The sequence below is a fragment of the Nematolebias whitei genome, chromosome 5, assembly GCF_014905685.2.
Source record: "Nematolebias whitei isolate Nwh7 chromosome 5, NemWhi1, whole genome shotgun sequence".
Taxonomy (NCBI): domain Eukaryota; kingdom Metazoa; phylum Chordata; class Actinopteri; order Cyprinodontiformes; family Rivulidae; genus Nematolebias; species Nematolebias whitei.
Genome location: NC_056502.1, coordinates 46349624 through 46374745, shown reverse-complemented (window position 1 = coordinate 46374745; position 25122 = coordinate 46349624). Strand labels below are relative to the sequence as shown.

The 25122-nt window shown below is 45.9% G+C and overlaps 1 protein-coding gene across 1 annotated transcript; it reads left to right on the top strand.

Moving 5' to 3' along the window:
• The first annotated feature begins 2069 nt into the window (after window positions 1-2069).
• Window positions 2070-24459, top strand: LOC119410278 (calcium homeostasis modulator protein 5). The gene is made up of 2 exons (XM_037677194.1): window positions 2070-2635; window positions 24070-24459. Exons 1-2 carry the CDS (start codon window positions 2093-2095, stop codon window positions 24457-24459), a joined length of 933 nt encoding a protein of 310 aa, XP_037533122.1. The 5' UTR covers window positions 2070-2092.
• Window positions 24460-25122: the final 663 nt, after the last annotated feature.

The following is a 25122-nucleotide window of genomic DNA, read 5'->3' as shown; positions in this document are numbered from 1 at the left end:
CTCTCTGTACTTCTCCGTCTGCATTCTCAAAGCAAAGATGGCATCTGTGGTGCTCTTTCTTGTCATGAAACCCTACTGCTGCTCACAAATAGTCACCTCTTGTCTAAGTCTAGTAAGCTTTATGGTTGTTAAATGAATGTAAACAAAACAAAAACAACAAAGTCCATGCTCAATAATCCAGGTATACAATTCAACATTTTTTCAGTCAGGTCATCTGGACAGTTTCTTTTTTTGTGCTGAAATGTTTCGCCTTCGATCAGGAAGGCTTCATAATTCAAGGAAACGCACAGTTTTTTTTTTGTGCCGAAACTGTCCAGATGACCTGACTGAAAATTTTTGTATTGTATACCTGGATTATTGAGCATGGACTTTGTTGTTTTCAACCAGCTTGACATGACTGTCAACAAGGAAGAGGGCCGACAATTGAGGAGGGGGCGTACCAAAGAGACACTCTTAGCACCAACAAAACTGGTTTGTTCCACTTTGGAGTAAACTGTTGGGGGAAGAATCAGTTTTGTGTTGTGTGTTTCCTTGACTGATGAAGCTTTCTGGATCGAAAGCGAAACATTTCAGCACAAATAAAAAAAAAGAAACTGTCCAGATGACCTGACTGAAAAATGCTGTAAAAACAGAGTGGCGTCAAATTTTAGCGGTTTTAGGAGTTCTATTTTGTCATTTTTCAACAATGTACTCAGCATGAGCAGAAGATGAGGCAGAAGACCATGGAGAACGTTTGGAGAATGTTGTTTTTCACACAAGGCACCTGACGGCTCCGTATGAGGTAAGAGACATGTTTGTTTGCCCTGCGTTGTTTGCCCTGCGTTGTAGTCCTCTTCCTGCTTGTGGAGCGGTGCCCGGTCTGCTTGCATTCACACTGTACTCGAACTCCGCTCGAGTTTTTTTCTACTGGACCGAGACCTAGGTTTTAGACCGAGCCAGAGTTTGCCTTTTTGTTCCGTGACAGAGTTTGATGGCATGTTCACTCCTCCCCAAACGAACTGGACTTCCTAGGCAAACGGGCTAGATTTCGGGACAACAGGGCTGGTGTGAATGGAGGAGTCCGCAGCCCGCCGCCACGATAAGCCTGAGGAGGAGCCTGGGGGTTTAGGTAAATGTAGATGTTTAATAATCCCTGAAAGTACACCAGAATGCAGAAAATGGCATCTACTTTATCTAAAGCCCACCCCCACCCACTATCTTATTTGCATTCCAGCATTGTTTGGGTTACAAACTAAGCACTACTTTTAACCATTTCTATTTTCATAAAAGTGCTCCATGTTGTTGGTTATAAACTTTAAAAAAAAAAAAATTACTCAGGAACGTTGAGTAGTGATTAAATTTTCATGTCAGCCCTGCTGGTTGACTGATGTGACAATATGTTCAACAGGAAGTGTGCAACCTTCTTTTTGAACATGTCAGACCTAACCACTTCCTGAAGACTGCAGATATTTTTTTACATACATACACAGAATGTTAAAGCGTGTGGACAAAGTGATATTTTTCTGAAACATGTTACGTGTGTGATGCTTAGCCACAGCCAGAAGAACAAATGAGGTAATGGAGTTTGATTTCACTAGAAAGAAGATGTGAGCTGTGTAATGGACTGCAGCCAGAGTGGTTATTCCTGTGGGACTGGATCAGAAAACCACAGAGAGGATGTAAATGCTTCCCCCATCAGCTGACTGTCTGTTCTACATGTTCTGTCATGTTCTTTGTTCTGGCAGAGCGTCATTCTGTCTTTTTGCTCATTTTTTTCTTTCGATTTTGCCTTGCATTAATTACTCTGGGTGTTCTCCCCATGACATCATGCTCAAAAAACTCAGACAATCACAAGAAATCAGATCCTTGGCAGCAACACAGTGGGGACAGAGAACCACCGAGAGTTGGAGTTGTTTTTACTCTTTCATAGAAAGCAGGAAGTTCTATGAGAAAAAAAAAAAGCATGAAAGGAGAGACTGAAGGAGGATCTTGAAGGAAAACTGACAGTCGAAGGGAGGGGCATAGACAGCTTTAACAGTTGAGTTCTTCTGGTTGAGACAAACAGGGAAAACAGCAGGGTGGAAGATTGTGGAACGTTTCGGAGACCGACACCATGGATAACTTCCAGACTGTTCTACGGTTCTTTATGAATCAGAAAACCACTATTGGCTACAGCTTTATGGCACTCATGACCATCGGTGGGGAGCGAGTCTTCTCTATGGTCTCCTTTCAGTGCCCATGCAACCATGACCAGAACTTTGCCTATGGGCTGACATTTCTGCTGGGCCCGGCTGCAGTGCTTTTCATTCTCAGCCTGTTTTTCAGCACCAGGATGTGGAGGCTCTACACCGGTTGTTGCCTGAACCCCATAAAGCTCTGTCCCCGAGGGAACTGCTGCGGCTGTTTTAGGGTCCTAATGAGCATCATCACAGGGGCCTGCGTGGCTCCTGTCATGTGGCTGTCTGTGGCCCTGCTCAACGCAACGTTTTATGAGTGTGCCATCAGCGGTCTGGACAATAGCCTGGTGGTGGATCTGTTCTGTAAAAACAAGACACTGAATTGTCAGGAGGAACTGGCTCGAGTGCCCTGTGATCGCTCCAAACTACCCAGTGATGAGCGCATGGAGCTGCTGCTGATGTTCAGGGCTCAGTCTCAAGTAAGATACACCAAACCTACCAGACTGTACCAAAGACAACAGAGAACTAACCAGAACCTACAATTATTTTGTCTTCTGTGGTTCTGAAGGGGCATAGTTAGATGTACATGCTGCAGTTCTTCTGTATACAACAACTAGGGTCAGTTAATCCAGCTGAGATCGGTGTTGAGAGGAAAGTGTAAACAGGGTTCTTGAGGCATTTTTACAGGGTAAACTAGAAAATAACACCACAAAGCTTTTCTTGAACCAGTTTAAGGTGTGGCCTTTAATACTACCGCTGCAGCGTGAAAACAACCAATCTCGCAGAACTTCCTTCAACATTTCACAGTAAGAGTCTCAACCTGACATGACTGTGTTGACCTCAAAATACTCTCTCACCATGTGAAGCTTATAAAAAGTCTGCATTAATTTTCTAATTGTTCTCCAGTAAAACTCATACTACAGCTGCTGAGAGCGCTGAGAACTTATTTACAGATTGTGTTTATCTTCTATGTAAGTTGTTGTTTTTGTGCTAAAATAATGGCTTTATTAATAAAACCTACAGTATTTTCAATCATAAAGTCACAAAACAATTGGCTATTGTCTGTCTTTAAGACTGTGGTTTTTATTTTAATCTCAAAATAACTTTTGTTTCATAATTTTGAGTTTATTCTAGAAATATTAACGTGTCATTACGTAAGCTTTGAAGTACACATTGAAGAGTAGAGAATTTTGTTTGTTATCAGTTGTGCTTCTTGGTGCTATAAGACTTAGTTTTCTCCAAAATTCCTTCAAAACACATAGAAGGCACAACCAAGCTTCTGCAAATTCTAAACGGTAAATGGACTGTACTTATATAGAGCCTTTCTATCTTATTTCAAGAAACTCAAAGCGCTTTACACTACAATCTGTCCTCATTTACCCATTCATACAGCACTCTATTATATCTCTACAAAGCTAATTGAACAAATCATTCTAAAGAGACTAATCAGTGCTTTAGATCACATTCATACACTGATGGGACACACATCAGAGGCTATGAGGGATTCAGTGTCTTGCCCAGGGACACTTCAGCATGTGATTGCTGATGGATTCAAACCCCCAACTCTCGCATTGGAGGATGACTGCTCTAACCACTCAGCCACAGCCGCCCAAATTCTACTATATTATTGTTCAAAATGTTCTCTTTAAAACTGGAAATTATTTTAATTTTTTTATTTTTGTCATCTCCTTGTAACGATTGCAGCTATACCCAGATACAAGGACTGAAGAGAACAGATACCAAGACTCCCAATATATTTACAGTGTTATTTATTTACTTTACTTTCCTTAGATAGAGAACTTTACTTCCTTAGACAGAGAACTTTACTAATTGGCTTTTATGTATGTGAATGTTCCTGTAAAGTGCCCTGAGACAACTTTGTTGTGATTTGGCGCTATATAAATAAACTGAATTGAATTTACCATTTTTCAATCAGGTCATCTGGACAGTTTCTTTTTTTGTGCTGAAATATTTCGCCTTCGATCCGGAAGGAGGAGGGGCGTACCAAAGAGACCATCTAATCACAAGCAGAACTGGTTTGTTCCACTTTGGAGTAAGCTGTTGGAGGAATAATCAGTTTTGTTGTGCGTTTCCTTGACTGATGAAGCCTTCCGGATTGAAGGCGAAATGTTTCAGCACAAAAAATGAAGCTGTCCAGATGACCTGACTGAAAAATGTCGGATTTTATGTCTGGATTATTGAGCATGGACTTTGTTGAATTGAATTGAATTGAATTTACAAGGTAATAATCCATCAGTTGTGCCAGGGATGGAGCTGGAACCCTGAAGAGCAAGGAGACAGGTTAATGGTTTGTCAGCAGGGGTGATAATGTTGTTGTGTCTCTTTTTTATGGTTGAAGCAGGAGTCAGTTGTGGGGAGAGATGACCCAATGGTTCCAGGGCGAAGGAGGTGAACGTCTGAGCAATGGTTCAAGGCATGAGACAGGCCAGTGGTAGGAAGGCGTGGAGGCATCTGAAAAGGCACAGGAGAGCTTGAGGTTCACAGAGGTCCAGGGTTCAGGAGGACATTAGGGATTAAACACTGAAAGCACAGATAATATATAAAGTCTGTTAATATTTAGATTAACTCAAGTGAAATCTAGATCAGAACTAACATTGTCAGGTAATGCTCCAGCACTGACTGGATATCCTTTGCAGCCTTTTATGCTCTGCTTGCTCATCTATCTTATGATCCTCAAGTGCTGCTGATTAGAGTCTAGCTGTGGCTGCAGGGAGCTGACAGAGCAGAACTCCCACACTCCTACATAAAACACTAACAACAGAAACATTTACATGTGTGGCTGTTATAGTTGTTTTCATGTTTCCACAAGTGAAAAGTTAATTTGAGGCTTAATGAGAGACACAGCTGTGTTGTTACCGTGGTCACCACGAGGAGCCCATGACAGCAGCTTTAATGTTTCCTTATCTTAGTTCTCTTCACGGTTATACAGTTTATACATGAAAACTGATCAGCAGTATTGCAATATCTTGCATGAATGTGCATGATCCATTATTGCATGAAATGCATCCAATGGTTCATGAGATATTTTGCTAACAGACAGACAGACACATGTTGACACAAACAAGTGCAGCTCAGATTAATCAGATGGGTGTAATAATGTACAAAGTAATAAAAGGATGTAATGTGAATGATCAGCATTCACATGATCCTTTTCTTGGCTTTTTTCTTTTTTTTTTGTATGTTTTGGCAATCTAATAACTTCTGCATTCTTGTTGCTATGTTAGAATTTTTTTTACATTAGATTAGATTAGATAACTTTTTTACTGATCCCTTAGGAAGATTTCTTCAGGGAAATTAAAAATCTAGTATTTATTTATTTATTATTATTTATCAGTTCATTCAGCACATGGCTGCTACAACTTTAGTTTTTTTATATTTTATGTTTTGTCTCTTTGTGTATGATGGACGTGCGACCTGTCCTTGCCTCTTGCACAGTGACTGCTGGAGATCTACACCAGCTCCCTGTGACCCTGCACAGAAAAGCGAGTGAAGAAAATGGATGGATGGATGGATGGCTGTATGGCTGCATGGATGTATGGAGGCCTTTTCATACTGTTAGCTACCTGTTTACTTAAAAAAAAAACTTTTAATTACTATTCTGCTCCTTTTGTTTTGTTGTTTAAATAAATCTTTTTATTTAAACTCCTACCTTTGCTTGCCTGCCTGCATGTGGGTCGAAAACACGAGGATTATGATTCTTTAGCTCGGGGCTATTCAACTGGTGGCCCACAGGCCACTTACGGCCCTCCGGTGACTTCAGTCAAGCTCACCTATGAGTTCATAAAACATGTGTGTGTGTGGGTTCTGTTTATTGCATTTATGATTCAATGCAACAAAATAAACAAATTTAAAAGGTAACAGATCATTGTAATACTTGGTTTCTTTACATAATGACAAATTGCTGGATGTCCGGCCCCTGAGCTGCTGGCTTTCAGAAACTGTGGCCCCCTGAGCAGTTCTATTTCGTATAGGCTTTGCCCTTTAAGAGCTGTTGCTTAGTGGGAAGGATCGTCGTGAGCAGAGACAACAACAACGACGTTCCACAGCCGCAGCAGCGTCTTCTCGCTCCGCTCCAACTCCAGCCCCGCCCGTCAGAGACCAGCCCTCCTCATCCCGGCAACCGGCAGTTCAGCGTTTTCCCAGAGATTGCCAACAGGCGGCGCCCTGGGCCAACAAACCGCAGAGATCACAGGGAAAAAGATTTTAAAAAATGACGGTCTGTGGAGGATGTGTGTAAAAATGACACGAGTTATGAAATAAAACATGAACATCATTCAATGATTAAAGTGTCTGTTTTTAGCCAGTTTGTCAGCTCGGATGACCTCACAGCGGCTCCGCACAAATCCTCCACACAAAACGAGCCAGTGTGCTTAAAAAAGGTTTTTCAGAATCACAGCTGCTCCAAAATAAAGACGAGACGCTCGCTTGACACAACAGTCGAAAGCGAATGTGGCCCCCAGAACGAGTTCAGTGGAATAACTCGTTTTCAGCCCGAGCTGCACACTTCTCACCGAAGCGGTGTCAAACGCACATTCCCACGACGCCAGCAGCCTTCACTCAAAAGGCGCTGCATTGATGAAGGCGTGCACACCGCTCCCCAGCACTTGCCGGCTCGCATCAGCATAAATGTGAGACCACAGAGCGAGTCCAGTGAGAAACCTCGCTCTCAGCAGGAGCAGCACGCGCCTCACCAAAGCAAACGTGTGCTTCCGCGGCACCTGTAGCCTTCACTCAAACGGCACGGCATTGATGAAGGCGCGCACACCGCTTCTCAGCGCTTGCCCGCTCGTGTCAGCATAAATGTGAGACCACAGAACGAGCCCAGTGAAGAACCTCACTCTCAGCAGGAGCTTGAGAGTTCACCGCAGTGGTGTCAAATGCACGCTCCCGCGGCACCAGCAGTTTTCACACGCCTCTCCTCAACACACGCCAATCCACATAGACATGAATGTGAACCTGCAGCCTGAGCGCGGCACAGAGGCGCGCTCAGAGGCGCGCTCAGAGGCGCGCTCAGAGCCCTTTTGAGGAAGCCTCGCCTTGGGTCACGCGGAACACACTTCCGCGGTGCATGACGGCGATCGAGGCGGTACTGGCTGACGTCCGTAAAAAACATGATGCACCACCTAAACGCGCGTCCACTCCACAAACGTTACGCGAGTGGCTGCGAACATGCTCGCCAGACAGATGGATGGCCAAGCTGATAAGCAGGGGTTACACGCTGCAATTTGCAGCCCGACCCCCTCCGTTCGGAGGAGTTTTAGAGACGGTCCTGTCATCACCAGACCAGGTCTCATCCCTAAATGCAGAAGTCCAGGAACTTCTGGCAAAATAGATAATCTCCAGGGTTCCCGATGGAGAGGAAAACACAGGTTTTTACTCATGTTACTTCCTGGTTCCAAAACGGACCGGAGGAACGAGGCCGATTTTGAACCTGTCAGTTTTCAACAAGGCGATCTTGGACAGACCGTTTCACATGTTGACAACCAGACAACTGTTGGACTACAATGGACTACTCCCCTTCCTTCCGGTGAGCGAACGCTGGCGCATCCTGGCTGGCGCATCCTGGCTGGCGCATCCTGGCTGGTGCATCCTGGCTGGCGCATCCTGGTTGCTGCATCCTGGCTGCCGCTGCTCGTCGTGCTTTTTTTTGCTTTTTTCTGTTTTATTCAGTCCGTCCTACCTTTTCCACTACATCAAGTCTCTGATCCGTCTCAATGTCAGCCATGCAGTTCATTAGGATTTACCTGCTGCCTGCTCTGGTTTGGACTCTCCAGCTGCTCATCCACCACCACCCTGTGTCTGGTCTTCTCCATTACTCAGCGGTCGAGCTCCTTCGCCTTCGTTTCCTACCAGCCGTGCCACCTGTGCTCCCTCTTCAGGACATTGCCTTCCATCCTCGCCAGAGATACATTCACCGTGGCTCCCACCGTAGACTCCACGCTGACGAGTCTAACCCCATAAACTCCATCTGGTCTGACTCTCACCATTGTACACGCCGCAATACTCGGGCCACTAACAGTAGTAGCATGTTAGCTAGCCTAGCTCGGTCGGCTAATGCTCCGGTCGCTACCAACTCCTCCTCCGTAAAGTTTGGCCTTCTGAACGTTCGCTCACGCACTGGCAAAGGTCAGCTCATTCAAGACCTAATATCCGACCGTAAGCTAGATTTTATTTGTCTAACAGAAACGTGGCAACAACAAAATGACTTTCCACCTGAATGAATCTACCCCGCCGGGGTTTGTTTACATCGCCAAATCACACGAGTCCAGCCGTGGAGGAGGTCTCGCGATAATTCACCGCGAGAACTGGAAGGTCACGCCGGTTCACACACCTCTCTCTCCCTCCTTTGAGCACACTGTGTGTCTACTCTCTGGCCCTACCCCCACCATTGTTGCCACTTTCTACCGTCCCCCCAAAATCAACAACTCTTTTATAAATGACTTTGCTGCTCTAATCGCCCATCTCTCAGCTCTTTCACCCAACATTATTCTGCTTGGAGACTTCAACATTCATATGGATGAAGACAACAATCCCCTCACCAGAGATTTCACATCCTGCCTCGACAGCTGTGGCTTCCAGCAGTTCATTAACTTTCCAACCCACATTAAGGGCCACACTTTGGACTTATTATGCTGCTCTGGACTCTCTCCTCTTAACTTTTCTTCTGATGAACTTCCATTTGCTGATCACCTCATGATCTCATTCAGTGTCAATCTTAAAATTTCTTCAGAGAAACCTCAACGCACTCTTTCCTTTCGTAATATTAAGAATATCAACCATGACATTCTTTTGTCTCATATTAATAATACCATCTTCACCTTCAATTCTTTTAACCCAGATGACCTTGTCACATTCTACAATAACAGCCTCACCAACATCCTTAACTCTGTCGCTCCTCTGAAAACCCGGTCTGTCTCCTTCTCCAACTCGGCACCCTGGTTCACTCCAGAACTCCTTTCTCTGAAATCCAAAGGTCGGAGGTTGGAGCGACTCTACAAGAAATCCGGTCTCTCAATTCACAAGGAACTCTATGCAAATCACGTCATCCAGTATAAGTCAAGTCAAGTCAAGTCATATTTATTTATAGAGCACAATTTAAAATAGATAGACTGTTATCAAAGTGCTTAACACTAAGGGTAACACTGAGAAATAAAAAGCAGTAAGAATATACCTTAAAAAATTAAAACAACAGCATTAAAATGAAGACATGGAACAAGATATACTAAATCAACTCACACAGTATGAAACGCCAGAGAGAACAGATATGTTTTTAGCAGGGATTTGAACACAGGAAGGGAGGTGGCATGCCTAATGTTGGGGGGTAGGTTGTTCCACAGTTTGGGACCCATGACTGAAAACGCCCGATCTCCTCGGAGCTTCAGTCGTGTTTTTGGAACAACCAAAAGCAGCTGATCGGATGATTTCAGAGCCCGAGAGGGAACATATGGTTCCAGTAGCTCAGAGTGATGGGTGCAAGGCCATTTAGGCACTTATAGGTCAGGAGGAGAATTTTGAAATCAATCCTAGTTCTCATAGGAAGCCAGTGTAGGGAGGACAGAACTGGAGTGATGTGCTCATACCTCGGTGTACCGGTTAAGAGCTGAGCTGCAGCATTCTGGACGAGCTGTAGCCGTGAGATAGAGGCCTGGCTGACCCCAGCATACAGTGAATTACAATAGTCCAGGCGGGTTGTGATGAATGCATGGACTAGTGTCTCAAGGTCGGGTCTAGACAGCACTGGCTTGAGCTTAGCTACCTGCCGCAGTTGGAAGAAGCTTCTCTGCAGAACTGAACTGATCTGTTTGTCGAACTTAAAATCCGAGTCAAAAAACACTCCAAGGTTTATAACAGAGTGCTTCAGATAAGGCTGAAGGGAGTCCAGGTTCACAGGAGAAGAGGCGGCAGCTGAGCTAGGGCTAAAGACAATGACTTCAGTCTTCTGGTCGTTAAAACTTAGAAAATTTGAAGCCATCCATGTCTTAATGTCGTTCAGACATTTGAGGAGAGGGTGGATGGAACAAGCACTGGCTGGTTTCAGTGGTAGGTAGATCTGACAGTCATCGGCGTAGCAATGGAATGGAATACCATGTTTTCTTAGGATCAACCCCAGCGGAAGCAGATAGAGTGAAAATAGAAGGGGTCCGAGAATCGAGCCCTGCGGGACACCACAGGAAAGAGGCAGTGAAGTGGATAGATTTTTACCCACCTTCACACAAAAACTCCTGTCAGGGAGGTATGAGCGGAACCAGTCTAATGCAGCACCTGTAATCTCAACCCAGTGTTCAAGCCGAGAGATGAGGATACTGTGGTCAACAGTATCAAAAGCGGCAGTAAGATCGAGGAGTACAAGAGCCACAAAATGGCCAGAATCGTTTGCTGTTAAAATGTCATTACAAACCCTAACCAAAGCTGTTTCGGTGCTGTGGAGCTGCTTGAAACCAGACTAAAAGACCTCAAAGATTTTGTTCTCAGTTAAAAACTGATTTAACTGAGTAAAAACTACTTTTTCCAGGATTTTGGACAGAAAGGGGAGTTTTGAGATTGGCCTGTAATTTGAGCAGGCTGAAGGGTCAAGACCAGGTTTCTTAATTAACGGTGTGACAACTGCATGTTTGAACGCCTCTGGGACCACGCTTGTAGCAATACTACTGTTTAGTATTGTTAGAACAGCAGGCCCAATCGCTGGTAGAACCTGTTTGAACAATGCTGCCAGGATGGGGTCCAATGGTGATCCTGATGGCTTCATGTGACCAGCAACTTTGTTTAACAATGGGAGTGTGATTGGTTTGAATTGCCTGAAAGTAGCAGAACACGAAACAAAAGCTGATGGGTCGACTAAGGAGCGGGGGATGGAGGCCCTGATCAACTCCACTTTGTTAACAAAGAATTTAGTGAAGTCATTGCAGGTGTCAACAGAGGCCTCCATACATGAATACGAAGGGACATTTAGAATGGAATTTGCTGTTGTGAATAGGGCGCGGGGGTTGTGCCTATTTGAGTTGATGAGTTGGGAGAAATATTTGTTTTTTTCAGATTTGACAGTGTTCTGGTAATTTTTTAAACAGGTTTTGAGCAAAATGAAGGAAACCTGGAGATGGTCCTTTTTCCACTTGCGCTCAGCTCTCCTGCACAGGCGTCTCTGCTGCCCTGGTGGTCTCGTTCATCCATGGGTACTGGGCTCTCCTTGGTTTCCTGACTTTTAGTGGGGCCACCAGATCCAAGATCTTAGTGCAAGTCACATTGTGGTTACTAAGCAGCTCCTGAGCACCGACACAGGCAGAGGTTTCAGGTGTTGTAGCAGCAGTGGTAATAAAGGCAGAGGAAAAACGAGCAGCAGTTGAAGGGTTAAATATACGACAGGTCCTGGGTGGAGCGGGAGATTTAGAGACACGAGCAAGAGGTATTACAAATGAGATTGGTTTGTGATCAGACATGACAGCATCCCCAATTTCCAGATTTAGCATAGAGACACCACAAGACGAACAATATCAAGAGTGTGACCCTGATGGTGTGTGGGGCCGACAACATTTTGCACCAGGTTTAAAGAGTGGATCAGATCTAAAAAGTCCTGACCCAAAGGCTTTTCAGGGCAACAGATGTGCACATTGAAGTCCCCTAGAATCAGCACACGGTCGTATTTTAACAGTATTGCAGTGAGAAAGACAGACAGTTCACTGATGAAGCCTGTGGAGGATTTGGGCGGTCGATAAAGCACCGCAATCAACATGGGGTTGGAGCGGCCCAGTTCAAAATGCAGCAGTTCAAAGGTCTGAAAAGATGGTGTCTGTAACAGTCTGCGTTTCCAGATTTTCTTAAAAACAGCCAACACTCCTCCACCTCTTCCAGATGACCTCGGGCAATTAAGAAAAGTACAATCAGCAGGCACCAGTTCAGAAAACACACTTGACTCACCTGGAGGAAGCCAAGTCTCCATCAGAAACATGAAATCCAGATTGTTTGTGCAGAAAAAGTCGTTCATGATGAAGGTTTTGTTTGTTAAAGACCTCACGTTGAGGAGAGCAAACCTTGTTGGGTCAGCAGCTGAGGGAGAAGTTGTGCGGGGGGCGCAGATCAGCGGTTTCGGTTTGTTTACGTCGGGTCTTCGCCTCCTCCGGCTGGAGAAAGTGCAGCCGGGACGAACAGCCGGAATCCAGGAGCTGCCGGACACAGCAGGGCGTTGGTACGATCCGATGGGGCAGCAGATGGTACAGCTGTTGGACCCGGGTTGGTTTCGGTTTGCTGGATACGGTTGGAAACACCGCAGCTGGGCGCGCGCTCGCTGCACGCGCGCTTGCTGCACGCGCGCTCGCTGCACGCACGCGCGCTCGCTGCACGCACGCGCGCTCGCTGCACGCACGCGCGCTCGCTGCACGCACGCGCGCTCGCTGCACGCCTCCGACCCGATGTTCTGCAGCAGGCAGGACTCCGCGAAGCATCCAGGTGGAGAAACCTCATTCCGGTGGACAGCTGTAGCTGAGGAACGAGCGAGGCTAGCTTTGAGCCTCACGAGGCGGCCAGCACGTCTCCCACGGCGACGAGAGCGATGTTTTCGTGCAGGCACGAATGCCGCGCGCTGGAGATACCCAGGTACGTTCCCAAGCAGCGGAGGTGGGGGCCCAGAACCCCGATCAAAATGTTCATAGGAGGCGAGATAAGTGGTGGAAAATTGTAGATTGAGCAGTTGCTGGCGATCATACACCAGTAGTGAGCTGATCTTATTGAAGAAAAATTATAAAAATAGCAAAAAAAGAAACAGAGTGGACAGAGGTGAACGGCAAGCCACCAGCTCGGGTGCCATCTTGGAAAAGAGAGAAAAAAAAATGGACATGTTGAGACAGCGTCCCGTGTCCCTTGGTCGCCTATGAATCTAAGCTCCAGTGTTCACCTTTATTCCTGGTGTGCACAAGGCACACTCGCCTCCCACCTCATGAACACCGGGTCAGGTTCATCCTGGGTTGCATCGAGGGCACCCCTGGTGAAGACGGCCAAGGTGCATAGCTCTAACAGGCAGCCCTGTCACTGCCCGGAACAAGCCAACACGGTTGACGCCCGTCTAAGTATAAGGACAGTATTTCTCTAGCCAAATCCAGCTCCTTCTCTGACATTATCAGTTCCAATGTTGGCAATTCAAAGACTTTGTTCTCTCTCCTTAACTGCTCAGTCTCATATCCTAACTCATTACCCTCTCACATGGTTTCCACAGAATTTTGCAACTCTCTGATATCTTATTTCAATGAAAAGATTCTTTCAATTCATAAACACCTTGGACCTAATACCGCCCCCAGCATCTATGTTGAACTCCCCCCTCCCTCCCTCCCCTTCTCTGTCTTCTCCCTCCCCTCTGCTGATGACATTGCTGACATTATCAGCAAGTCTAAGTCCTCATCCTGTCAGCTCGATCCATTTCCCACAGTTCTTGTTAAATCCTGTCTCCCATCTCCGCTCCCCATCATCACTAATATCATCCAATCCTCCCTAACCTCTGGCATTGTTCCCACAGCTTTCAAATCTGCGGCCATCACCCCCATCATCAAGAAACCAGGTCTTGACTTTACCAACTTCAGTAATCTTCGTCCAATCTCTAATCTGCCCTTTATTTCCAAAGTTCTTGAAAAAGCCGTTGCTAGTCAAATTCACTCTCACCTATCCAACAATAACATTTATGAAGAGTTTCAATCTGGTTTTCGCCCCCACCATAGCACCGAAACAGCTCTAATAAAAATAACTAATGACCTTCTTCTTGCTGCTGACTCTGCTCTTCTGTCTATCCTCATTTTACTGGATCAAGTTTCTGCCTACGACACAATCTGTCATTCTATCCTCCTCAACAGAATAACCTCCATTGTCATCTCAGGTACTCCGTTAGACTGGTTCAAATCATATCTCTCTGACCACACTCAATTCATTCAGCTCAAATCCTTTCGTTCCCAGTCATCCCCCATCTCCACGGGTGTCCCCCAAGGCTCTGTCCTCAGACCCCTCCTCTTCATCATTTACCTCCTTCTTCTAGGTCACATCTTCCGTAAATTTGGTGTCCATTTTCACTGTTATGCTGATGACACACAGCTCTACTTGTCAACAAAACCAAACTCCACCCGCCCACCCTCCATCCTCACCGACTGTCTCAATGAGCTAAATCACTGGTTTTCTAACAATTTCCTACAACTAAACAGTAACAAAACAGAAATCATTCTTGTTGGTACCAAAAACTCTCTTTCAAAATCCGAAACTCTTCTCATTCCCCTTAACAACTCTCTGCTATCCCCCTCGCCTCAGGTCAAGAGTCTTGGTGTCATCCTCGACACCACTCTCTCCTTCACTTCACACATCAACAACGTCACTCGGTCTGCCTATTTCTATCTCCGAAATATTAACCTTCTCCGCCCTTCTCCCACACCCCGCTCCACAGCCATCCTTGTTCACAGTCTTGTGACTTCCCGGATTGACTACTGCAACTCCCTTCTTTATGGCCTCCCTAACAAATCTCTCCAGAAGCTGCAATTGGTCCAGAACTCAGCTGCCCGTGTCATAACTCAAACCTCCTCCTATAACCACATCACTCCTGTCCTGCAGCAGCTCCACTGGCTCCCGGTTAAATCACGCATCGTCTTCAAAATTCTTCTTCTCACTTTCAAAGCTATCCACAACCTTGCCCCTCCGTACCTATCTGAACTCTTACACATCTCCATCCCCTCTCGCTCTCTCAGATCCTCCTCTTCACTACATCCCCATGTACCCTCTGCCCGCCTCTCCACCATGGGGAGCAGGGCCTTCACCTGCTCTGCTCCTCATCTCTGGAACTCTCTACCCCCTGACTTAAGAAACACCACCTCTTTTTTTCTTCTGTTTTCCTGACAGCAATGGCGGCGCGTGCACACGCTGCGGCTACACTCTCTCCCGAGAATGCAGCTTTTTCATGTGTTTCATGTGTTTTTTCCTGTAAATCGCAGTATTTTTGCACGTCTCCATCGTGCGCTCACGTCTTGAAGCGCACATACAGCCGTGAATCGCTGCTTGATGTCGGCAAAAGCTCACTTTTCGAGCTTAGCTCTGAACTTCGAGAGGGGCTGCGTGCTAGCGGCTTGCTCAGAACTCCGGCTCCACCACCGACCCCCTCCGCTGCGCTGCGCCCACAATGGAAGCGCCACAAGCGGAACGAGAGGCTGCAGAAGAGGGGTAAGCGCGGAGGTATAAGAGCGAGGCTAGCTGCTAGCCCACACAAGCCAGCCATCCCCTCCATGATACTGGCCAACGTACGCTCTCTGGACAACAAACTGGATGACATCCGCTTACTTCAGTCAACTCAGAAGACCGTGAGGGACTGTTGTGTTTATGTTTTCACGGAAACTTGGCTTAAAGACAACATCCCGGACCACGCAGTTCAGCTCGAGCGGCAGACATGCTACCGAGCGGACCGAGTCCTCACTGAAGGTAAAACACGCGGCGGCGGACTTTGTGTTTACATTAGTGATGCTTGGTGTCGCTACGCTGTTGTGGTCTGCAAGTACTGCTCACCGGTGGTGGAACTGATGATTATAAAGTGCAGACCGTTTTATCTACCGAGGGAGTTCTCAGCTGTGCTGATAGCTGCTGTTTATCTGCCTCCGAGCTCCGCTAACATCAGGAGCGAAGCGCTGAACGAACTATATCAGAACATCAGTGAGCAGCAGACAGCCCACCTGGATGCTTTTCTCATCCTGGCTGGTGATTTCAACCATGCAGATCCAAAGAGTGTGTTTTCTGGACTTTATAAACATATAGACTTTCCAACACGAGGCAATAACACGCTGGATCAGGTCTTCACCACACGGAGAGGAGCTTACAAAGCCCGGGCCCTCCCCCACCTTGGTGCTTCTGACCATCTGACTGTGATGTTAATGCCAGCATTCAGACCACTGGTTAAAGTCAACAAACCAGTTCTGAAGCAGATACGAGTGTGGCCTGTGGGCTCATCTGAGGCACTCCAGGACTGTTTTAGCACCACGGACTGGAATGTGTTTAAAATGGCTGCTACTCACAACAACTTCACTGACATTCAGGAGTACACAGAAACTGTCTCTGCTTATATCACAAAGTGCATTGATGATGTAACTGTCCTGAAGACCATCACCATCCGTGCTAATCAGAAGCCATGGCTGACAGGAGAGGTCCACAAGCTGCTGAAGGCTAGGAATGCTGCCTTCGCCGCTGGAGACCAGGCAGGCCTGAAGACAGCTAGGGCCAACCTGTCCAGAGGCATTAAAAAAGCTAAGAGGCAGCACTCCAAGAAAATAGCCCAACACTTCAAGGACAGCAGAGACTCTTGGAGCCTGTGGCAGGGAATTCAGTCCATTACAGACTACAAACCCTCTCCACAGACCTGTGACAGCACCCCCTCCCTGCTGAATGACCTGAACAGGTTCTTCGCTCGGTTTGAGGCACAGAATGGCACACCTGCACAAAAAGCCACCCCCCCTCCTGGAGACCAGGTGATCACACTGTCCCCGGACAAGGTGAGGAGAGCATTCAGCAAGATCAACGCTCGGAAAGCTCCTGGTCCCGACAACATACCTGGTCGCGTGCTGAAGGACTGCGCTGGCGAATTAGCAGAGGTGTACTCTGACATCTTCAACACCTCACTGAGCCAGGCTGTGGTCCCCACGTGCTTCAAAACCACCACCATAATCCCTGTCCCCAAGAAAACGTCTCCCTCCTGCTTCAACGACTACCGCCCGGTTGCACTCACTTCCATCCTCATGAAGTGCTTCGAGCGACTAGTCATGCAACACATTAGGTCCTCCCTCCCCCCCTCCCTGGACCCCTACCAGTTTGCATATCGGTCAAACCGCTCGACTGATGATGCCGTCGCCACTGCTCTTCATTCAGCCCTCACACATTTGGACAAGAAAGACACCTATGTCAGAATGCTCTTCATTGACTTCAGTTCTGCATTCAACACAATCATTCCACAACAACTCATCTGGAAACTGGACAGTCTGGGTCTGAACACATCACTGTGCAACTGGCTGCTTGACTTCCTTACCGGAAGACCACAGGCAGTACGGGTTGGCAGCAACACATCCAGCATCATCACTCTGAACACGGGGGCCCCACAAGGATGTGTGCTGAGCCCCCTTCTGTTCACTCTACTAACCTACGACTGCTCTCCATCACACCCCTCCAACCTCTTCATCAAGTTTGCGGACGACACGACTGTGGTAGGCCTCATCAGCAACAACGATGAGTCACTCTACAGGAGCGAGGTGAGCCGGCTGGTCTCCTGGTGCAAACGCAACAATCTCTTGCTGAACACAGAGAAGACCAAGGAGATTGTTGTGGACTTCAGGAGAACTCAGACAAAACATGCTCCACTATCCATCAACAGTGTTGTTGTGGAAAGGGTGAGCAGCACCAAGTTCCTGGGTGTGCACATCTCTGAGGACCTCTCCTGGACCATCAACACAGCAGCAGTGGCCAAAAAGGCTCACCAACGGCTCTACTTCCTCCGCAAGCTGAGAAGAGCGAGAGCCCCCACCCCCATCATGACAACCTTCTACAGGGGGGCCATCGAGAGCATCCTGATGAGCTGCTCCACTGTGTGGTACGGGGCCTGCACAGCATCCTGCCGCAAATCCCTCCAGCGGATCGTGAGGACAGCTGAGAAGATCATTGGCACCTCTCTCCCCTGCCTTCAGGACCTCCACAGCTCTCGCCTCAGAAGTAAAGCCCTCTGCTGGGTGGGAGATCTTGACCACCCGCTACACTGCTTCTTCAACCTGCTGTCATTAGGGCGGAGACTGCGTAGCCTCAGTTCTAGGACCAGCAGACTGTGGAACAACTCCGTCCATCAGTCCGTGAGGATGCTGAACTCCCTGCCTGCCCCCCCTCAGCCCCCTCTCCCACTTCTGCCCCCCTGCACACACCAACTCAGCTTCCTGACACCCCCCCCCCTCACCCCCCCCCTTCAAAACTGCTCTGGGACATTTATTTATTTTTATGAATAGTTTATGAACTCGGTCACTTTAACAGCCTACAAGCTCACTCTACTGTTTATTGCATTATATTTTGCACTACTGTTATGATCAACTCGTCCTGTCTATTCTGGTAATTCTGGTATTGTCATTTCCACTTAATCACCTCATCAGTACATAACTGTGACTCTATATAGAACCGGTATGCACACCTTCACTTTACTAAGTTTCTCAGGTTTATACTTTATATTGCACTATTGTTTACTCTGGCCTTGCACATCCATTATCTACCTCTCATCATGTTATTGTCTTCAGTCAGCGTCCCTTTGTCTCCTGTTAGTCACTATTGAGCACGTTGCATCAGAGGTCCTGCCGCTGTTCACTTTTATATTTTTTATATAACTAGTTGTGTTAGTTTATTTTTGCTAATGTTGTTGTTTGCTGCAACTTGAGTAGGAGTGTAACGCAATTTCAATTTCTATGTATGTCCTGTACATATGCAGAATTGACAATAAAATCAATCAATCAATCAATATTCAAAACTGCTCTGAAAACACATCTCTTTGGACTCGCTTATCCTTAACTTTGCTGTATGTATTTTATATTCTTTATGCATTTTATATTCTGTATGTATTTTATATTCTTTATGTAATTTATTCCTGTTGATCTTTGTTCTTACTGTAAAGTGTCCTTGGGTGTCATTGAAAGGCGCTTTTTAAATAAAATGATTATTATTATTATTATTATTACATCCAGAGAAATGACTGGTTTATTTCCATCGATCTGAAAGACGCCTATTCAACATACCGATCATCCCAAAACACAGAAAATTTCTGCACTTCTCCTTCCAAGGGATGCAGTACCAGTACGACAGACTGCCGTTCAGGTATTCCCTCGCGCCTCGTACGTTCTCAAAGTGTGTAGAGATGGCCCTGCAACCGTTAAACAGAGCAGGGATGAGAGTTTTGTTTTACCTAGACGATCTGTTGCTGCTGTCACGCTCCAGATGGGAAGCAGTGGCGCAGGCTCAGGTGTTGACATCACACCTGCTAAATCTGGGCTTCGCCATAAATTTGAAAAAAAGCTCGATTCTCCCGGCCCAGACGATTGTTTATCTGGGAGTGGAGCTAAACTCGACCACCATGAGAGCTCGTTTATCACAGACGAGAATCAACACTCTAAGAGTCCAGCTCCGCCACGTAAGACCGGGCAGAGTAGTTGAAAGGGTTAATGTCTCGTAACACCTTTATAAAAAAATTTACACAAGACAAAGTGTAAGTTTTCAGAACGGCCTTCTGCAGAAGTGGGAGTTCAGCTCGACCAAGCGTCAGAGATGAAGTTCAACTTCCCCTTCCGTGACGTTCGTATTTATTGAGTGAAGTGGGTGTGGGAACAAAACAGCGAACTCAGCTTCTCTGACACAGCAGAGACACAAATATTAGACAAATATGATAAAGAAATACACAACAGAGACAGATTCGATGGATGTACAAGGTCAGAACTAAACAGCATCTGTTGTTTTGTAGATATCCAGGATCTGGTCTTAGCACACACATATAAGCTACAAACAGGAACTCTGGGTGTTTGGTAATTCAGCACGTAGGGAAATTGAAGTGGACTTGAGTTCACACGACGTGTCAGTCTTCACAGATGCGTCGTTGTCAGGTTGGGGGGGCATGCCTATCTCGATCTGTAGGGGGGCTGTGGCCTTCTCACACAACAGCTCATATAAACGTTCTGGAATGTCGCACGGTTCTGAATGTGATTCAACACTTTGCTCCTGTGCTGCAGAATCAACACGTTTTGATTCACACAGACAACAAGGTGACTGCTGCATACATAAACCGGCAGGGGTTTGTGCGCTCAGCCCAAATGTTACGCATTGCGAGAAAACTACTGTGTTGGGCACACCAAAATCTGCTCTCTATTAGAGCAGTGTATATCCCCGGTGTTCTGAACAAAGGGGCAGATGTGATGTCCAGGGGCGGTCCACGTCACGGGGACTGGACCCTCCACCCCGATCTGATGGCTCAGACGTGGCAGAAATTTGGCAAAGCGGCTGTGGACCTGTTTGTGACACGAGAAAACACTCAGTGTCAACTATGGTTTTCACTGAGCCCGCAAGACGAACCACCGCTGGGGGTGGACACGTTTGCTCACAGCCCATAGCCCAAAACGCTTCTTTATGCGTTCCCCCCACCTCCTCTGATATTACGGTTTCTGAACAGAGTTCAGGAGGAGGGATTGACAGCTCTCCTGGTGGCTCCCGAGTGCGTGAACGCACCATGGTTCCCAGTTCTATGAAGCCTGTTATCGGGGCGCCCGTGGAAACTGCCGTGGAGGGAGGACGCTCTCCTCCAGGCGGGAGGAGTGATCAGGAGTTATCCAGAAATAGGCTAGCACCTGTGGGTCTGGCCGCTGAGCAGATCCGCTTAGAGAGGATGGGTCTCCTGCAAGATGTAGTGCGCACAATCCAGGATTCACATAGTGCATCCACCACAGCACTATACACATCAAAGTGGACAGCTTTTCATCGCTGGTGTACAGAGAAAGGTGTAGAGGCCACCTCATGTCCACTAGGCGACGTGCTGTCCTTTCTGCAGCAGCTGATGGACAGAAATTTGGCGTTCACACGATTAAAACGTATGCTGCAGCCCTCTCTTCTTGTCACGAAGGTTTCGGGGACAGAACAGCTTTTAATCATTCGCTGATGAAGCGTTTTTTAAAAGGTGTACAGAGACGCAGGCCTGTTTCACGCCCACTTGCTCCACAGCGAGATTTAACGCTGGTCCTGCGAGCCCTGATCAAAGCTCCATTTGAGCCACTGAATCAGGTTCCAATTAAATTCTTGTCTCTTAAAACAGCCCTGCTGCTGGCTTTAACATCCGCTAAGAGGGTGAGTGATTTATCTGCCCTCTCTGTCGCTCCGTCATGTCTCAGAATTCAGGCTGACGGCAGCTCAGCTGATCTAAGGGTGCATTCACACTAGCCCTGTTTAGTCCGCTTTAATCGAACTCTAGCTCGTTTTCCTAGAAAGTCCGGCTCGTTTAGGGAGGTGTGAACGCACCATCGAACTCTGTCACGGAACAAAAAGGCGAACTCTGGCCAGGGATAAAACCTAGGTCTCGGTCCGGTAGAAACGAACTCCAGCGTGGTTCGAGTGCATTATGAATGTAAACAGACAGGACCCCGCTCCGCAGGGTAAACAAACACGCATTGCTCTTACCTTATATGGAGCCGTCAGCTGCCTTGTGTGAAAAACAATATTCTCTATGGTCTTCTGTCTCATCTTCTGCTCATGCTGAGTCCATTTTTGAAAAATGACAAAATATAACTCCTAAAACTGCTAAAACTTGATGCCACTTCGTTTTTATTTTTATTTACAGAAGAAGAAGAAGACATGTCTTCAGAGGTTTTTGTGTCGTTTCTTTCAGTAGTTCTTGGTGCAGCGCCCCCTCAGGCGAGCGGGGCAATAGGTTGGTTCAACAGGTTGAATCGACTGCACAGTGCAGTGTGAATGCAAACTCACCAGCTCAATTGTAAACAAAAGCTCATGAATATTGGTCCCGAACCGAACCGAGTCTACCGGACTATCTAGTGTGAAAACGACCTAAGACTGAATCCAGCCTTTATGCCTAAAAACATCACGAGCTCTTTTAAATCAAGAGCGATATCGTTGGAGGGGTTTTTCCCTCCCCCCCACAAATCAGAAGAAGAAGCATCTTTCCATCTTCTCTGTCCTGTGCGGGCATTGACGTGTTACATAGTGCACACAGCTGCAATGCGTCAAACTGAACATTTGTTTGTGCATTATAGAGATGCATCTGCAGGTCGCCCGTTATCCACCCAGCGCCTGTCACACTGGCTGGGTGAGGCCATTTCTGAAGCCTACAGAGCATCTGATTTAGAGCCTCCTGTCAACCTCAGGGCGCACTCGACCAGAGGTATCGCATCTTCGACTGCTTTGCATAATGGTATGACAATGCAGGATATTAGCACTACGGCCTCGTGGTCAACACCATGCTCATTTATTTGCTTTTATCTACGTTATGTGACGCTCGTTTCATGACACATTCTGTCCTTAATGTTTTAACAGTTTGAATATTGTTGTTTCATGGAACCCTGTTTAAACTCACATCTGACTGCATGCATTACAGTGTGAGATGTGTTATCAGTCACAAGTTGTGACTGTTATTTTGGTTCTTTTGTCACTAATCAGTTCATGACTATTGTTACCAATCAGTTCATTTGATTAATAATCAGTTCACTTGTTATTATTAATCTGTTAATTTTGTTCAGCCGTGAATCGGTTGGTTCATGTCCCTTTTTTCAGCATCTTCCTTTCCCCGTTGAAAGTTTCCGGGGCGTTCATGCACTCAGAATGCATAACTACACAGCATGCGTCTGTGCATGGTACGCATAATTACGCAACGCGTAATTACGCACATGGAGAGCTGAGTGACAAGACATTTTTTAGGCAAGCTGCCGCTTCGTATGGTGTTCGAATGGACCCAGTGAGGCGAGGACCACATCTACTTCGCCCTTAACCCACTAAGCGACAGCTCTTAAAGGGTGAAGCCTATATGAAATAGAACATTGGTTATGTAACCCCAGATTCTATGAGTATAGGCGTAGCCCTTTAAGCGTCGGGCCTCACTGGCTCCTAAATGGCTGAAGAAAAAGCTATTTGGGAGCCATTACCCGCTCTTAACGTAATTTATACGGACCAGGTGGGGCCCACACAGCAGGTGGGCGTGGACTAAACTTTTCAGTGCGATGCTTTGCATGATGGTATAAAACCCACTAAGCGACAGCTCTTAAAGGTCTACGCCTATACTCATAGAATCTGGGGTTACAGTACGTAACCAACGTTTACCATACTTACCGCTGTACACGTCACTTTGCTTTATAAGTCGCGTCGCCTTATAAGTTCCATTTATTATGCGTCACCGCAGACAACCCGAAAACGTGGGCCTGTGTTGTGCCAAAATTCGATTGGCTGCCAGATGGCGACCGTGGGAGCGTGCACAGGAGGACTTTAACAAGAATTTAAAAAGATTAACACTTAAAAACAATTGTTTGTTTGCTCAAAATTATAAGTTGTGTCTCAGTTTAAGTTTTCCTTAATAAATGCACTTTAACGGTCAAATCAACTGCATTTCAAAAGTCAATTCGCAGAAGCGTGCAGAGGGACGACTCGTTGTGCATTTCTTCGAAATTTAACAAGATAAGCACCTAAAAACAATTATTTGTTTGCTGACATTATAGCAAAGGTGTATCTCAGTTGAACTTTTCCTTGAAAAATGCACTTTAATGGCCAAACCAGCTTAATTTCTCCTGGGTGGTGCAGCAAAATTTAGCAAATTTGACGTTTGCTCCAGGAGTTCTGGAGCGAGACAAAGGTGGCTCAATATGGCAAGCCAAGTGTCTCATTAATAGCCACTTTTCCCTAATAATGAGACACTTGGCTTGCCATACTAGTCGAGCGCCTTCTAGTGACTGAAAATTATAGTGTTCAATATTTTACATGTCAGAATGAAATCATCAGATCGCAGCCAAAAATTGGGTTATAAATATGGGAAAAACATAAATAAGTTTCTTCACTGTATAAGTTGCAGGCATGCTGATTTATGCAAAAAACTGTGACTTATACAGTGAAAATGTTGGTAGTTGAATAGCCCTGATTTAGCTAATGTTCTGCTTTTGTGAATTTAAGAACTTTTTCACCAAGTTTCAGCAGTCATTTAGCACAACGCATTTTTACAGAAAAAAAGAAAAACACTTCTCTTGTTATCATGTATTTATTTATATATTTATTGCTATAACAAGCTGAAGTATTTGAAGAACAAACGTTTTTATTACTTGAAGTAAAATGTGATGTCAAAACAGTTTACAGATTTATGATTATCACATTCCTATCACTCTGTTTTCTGTGTGTGCAGATTCTGGGCTGGACTATTATCATTGTTGCCACTGCTGTAGGCCTTCTGGGGACCTGCTACAAGAACTGTCGCTCCCAAGTCAGCTACCTGCAGCTCACATTTTGGAAGCGTTACATGGAGAAGGAGAAAGAGTGTTTTGATACATTTGCTGTAGAATATGCCACCAAACTGGCTGAGAGGAACCTGCGAAGCTTCTTTGACAACAAAGAGCCTCTTCCTATGCCTTTCCCTAACCACAAGGCATGGGAGGAGATCTCTGCGTATTACACGTTTACCAAAAGCGAACAGTGCTACAGCATCTTACAGCGTTACGTGGAAAAGACAGACAGGGACTTTACTCCAGAGAAAACTCCTGTCATGGATCCAGAACATGGAGCAGAAATGAGCTGAACAACATTTGGTTTAAAAAACCCAGCAACAACAACACTTTACTGTTTATGAAAATCTTTCAGGTTTGACTCAGAAAAAAAGCTCCACTTATTCACAAACTGTGGTAAATTAATATTTTTTTTAATTACAGGAAGACCTAACACTCTGTGAAGGAATGCATGTTGCCACATCCTTTCTTATGATCATCTTGTGATGAGAAATGACAGAGTTGTAGCCATTTTGGTCAAAGCTTGAAATCAACGTTGCACACAATTTTACTTGAGATTGCAATGTCTCACATGATTAGTTAGCACTTAGATTATGTGTTGAGAATGACTGTCAGCTACTACCACACCAACTTCTTATTCATTATTTATAAAATTCACTGAATTGGCTAAGACTGTTTAGCTGTGATGATGATGTTGAATTAACTCCAAAATGTAATTAGCTATGGATATCAAGCACGTTATTTTATGAAAGTTTAATTTAAATCCATTCAATGGGTCATTTACCTGGGCTTGGAACAGACACAAGAGGGTCCTATCTTTACAAGGACGTTACATTGACCTACGTTCATTTTCCATTGATTTCTATAATCTAACCCTGACCTTACTACTACTTCAGCTGCCCTGCCCCTTGATATAGGAATGATTATTTTGATGCTTTTATGTCAATTAATACTTA

Bases quoted from the DNA above. Each gene is read 5' to 3' on its own strand.
- LOC119410278 (XM_037677194.1), top strand. From the start codon at position 2,093: ATGGATAACTTCCAGACTGTTCTACGGTTCTTTATGAATCAGAAAACC. The intron at 2,636-24,069 runs GTAAGATACACC...CTGTGTGTGCAG, and splicing joins TGTTCAGGGCTCAGTCTCAA to ATTCTGGGCTGGACTATTAT.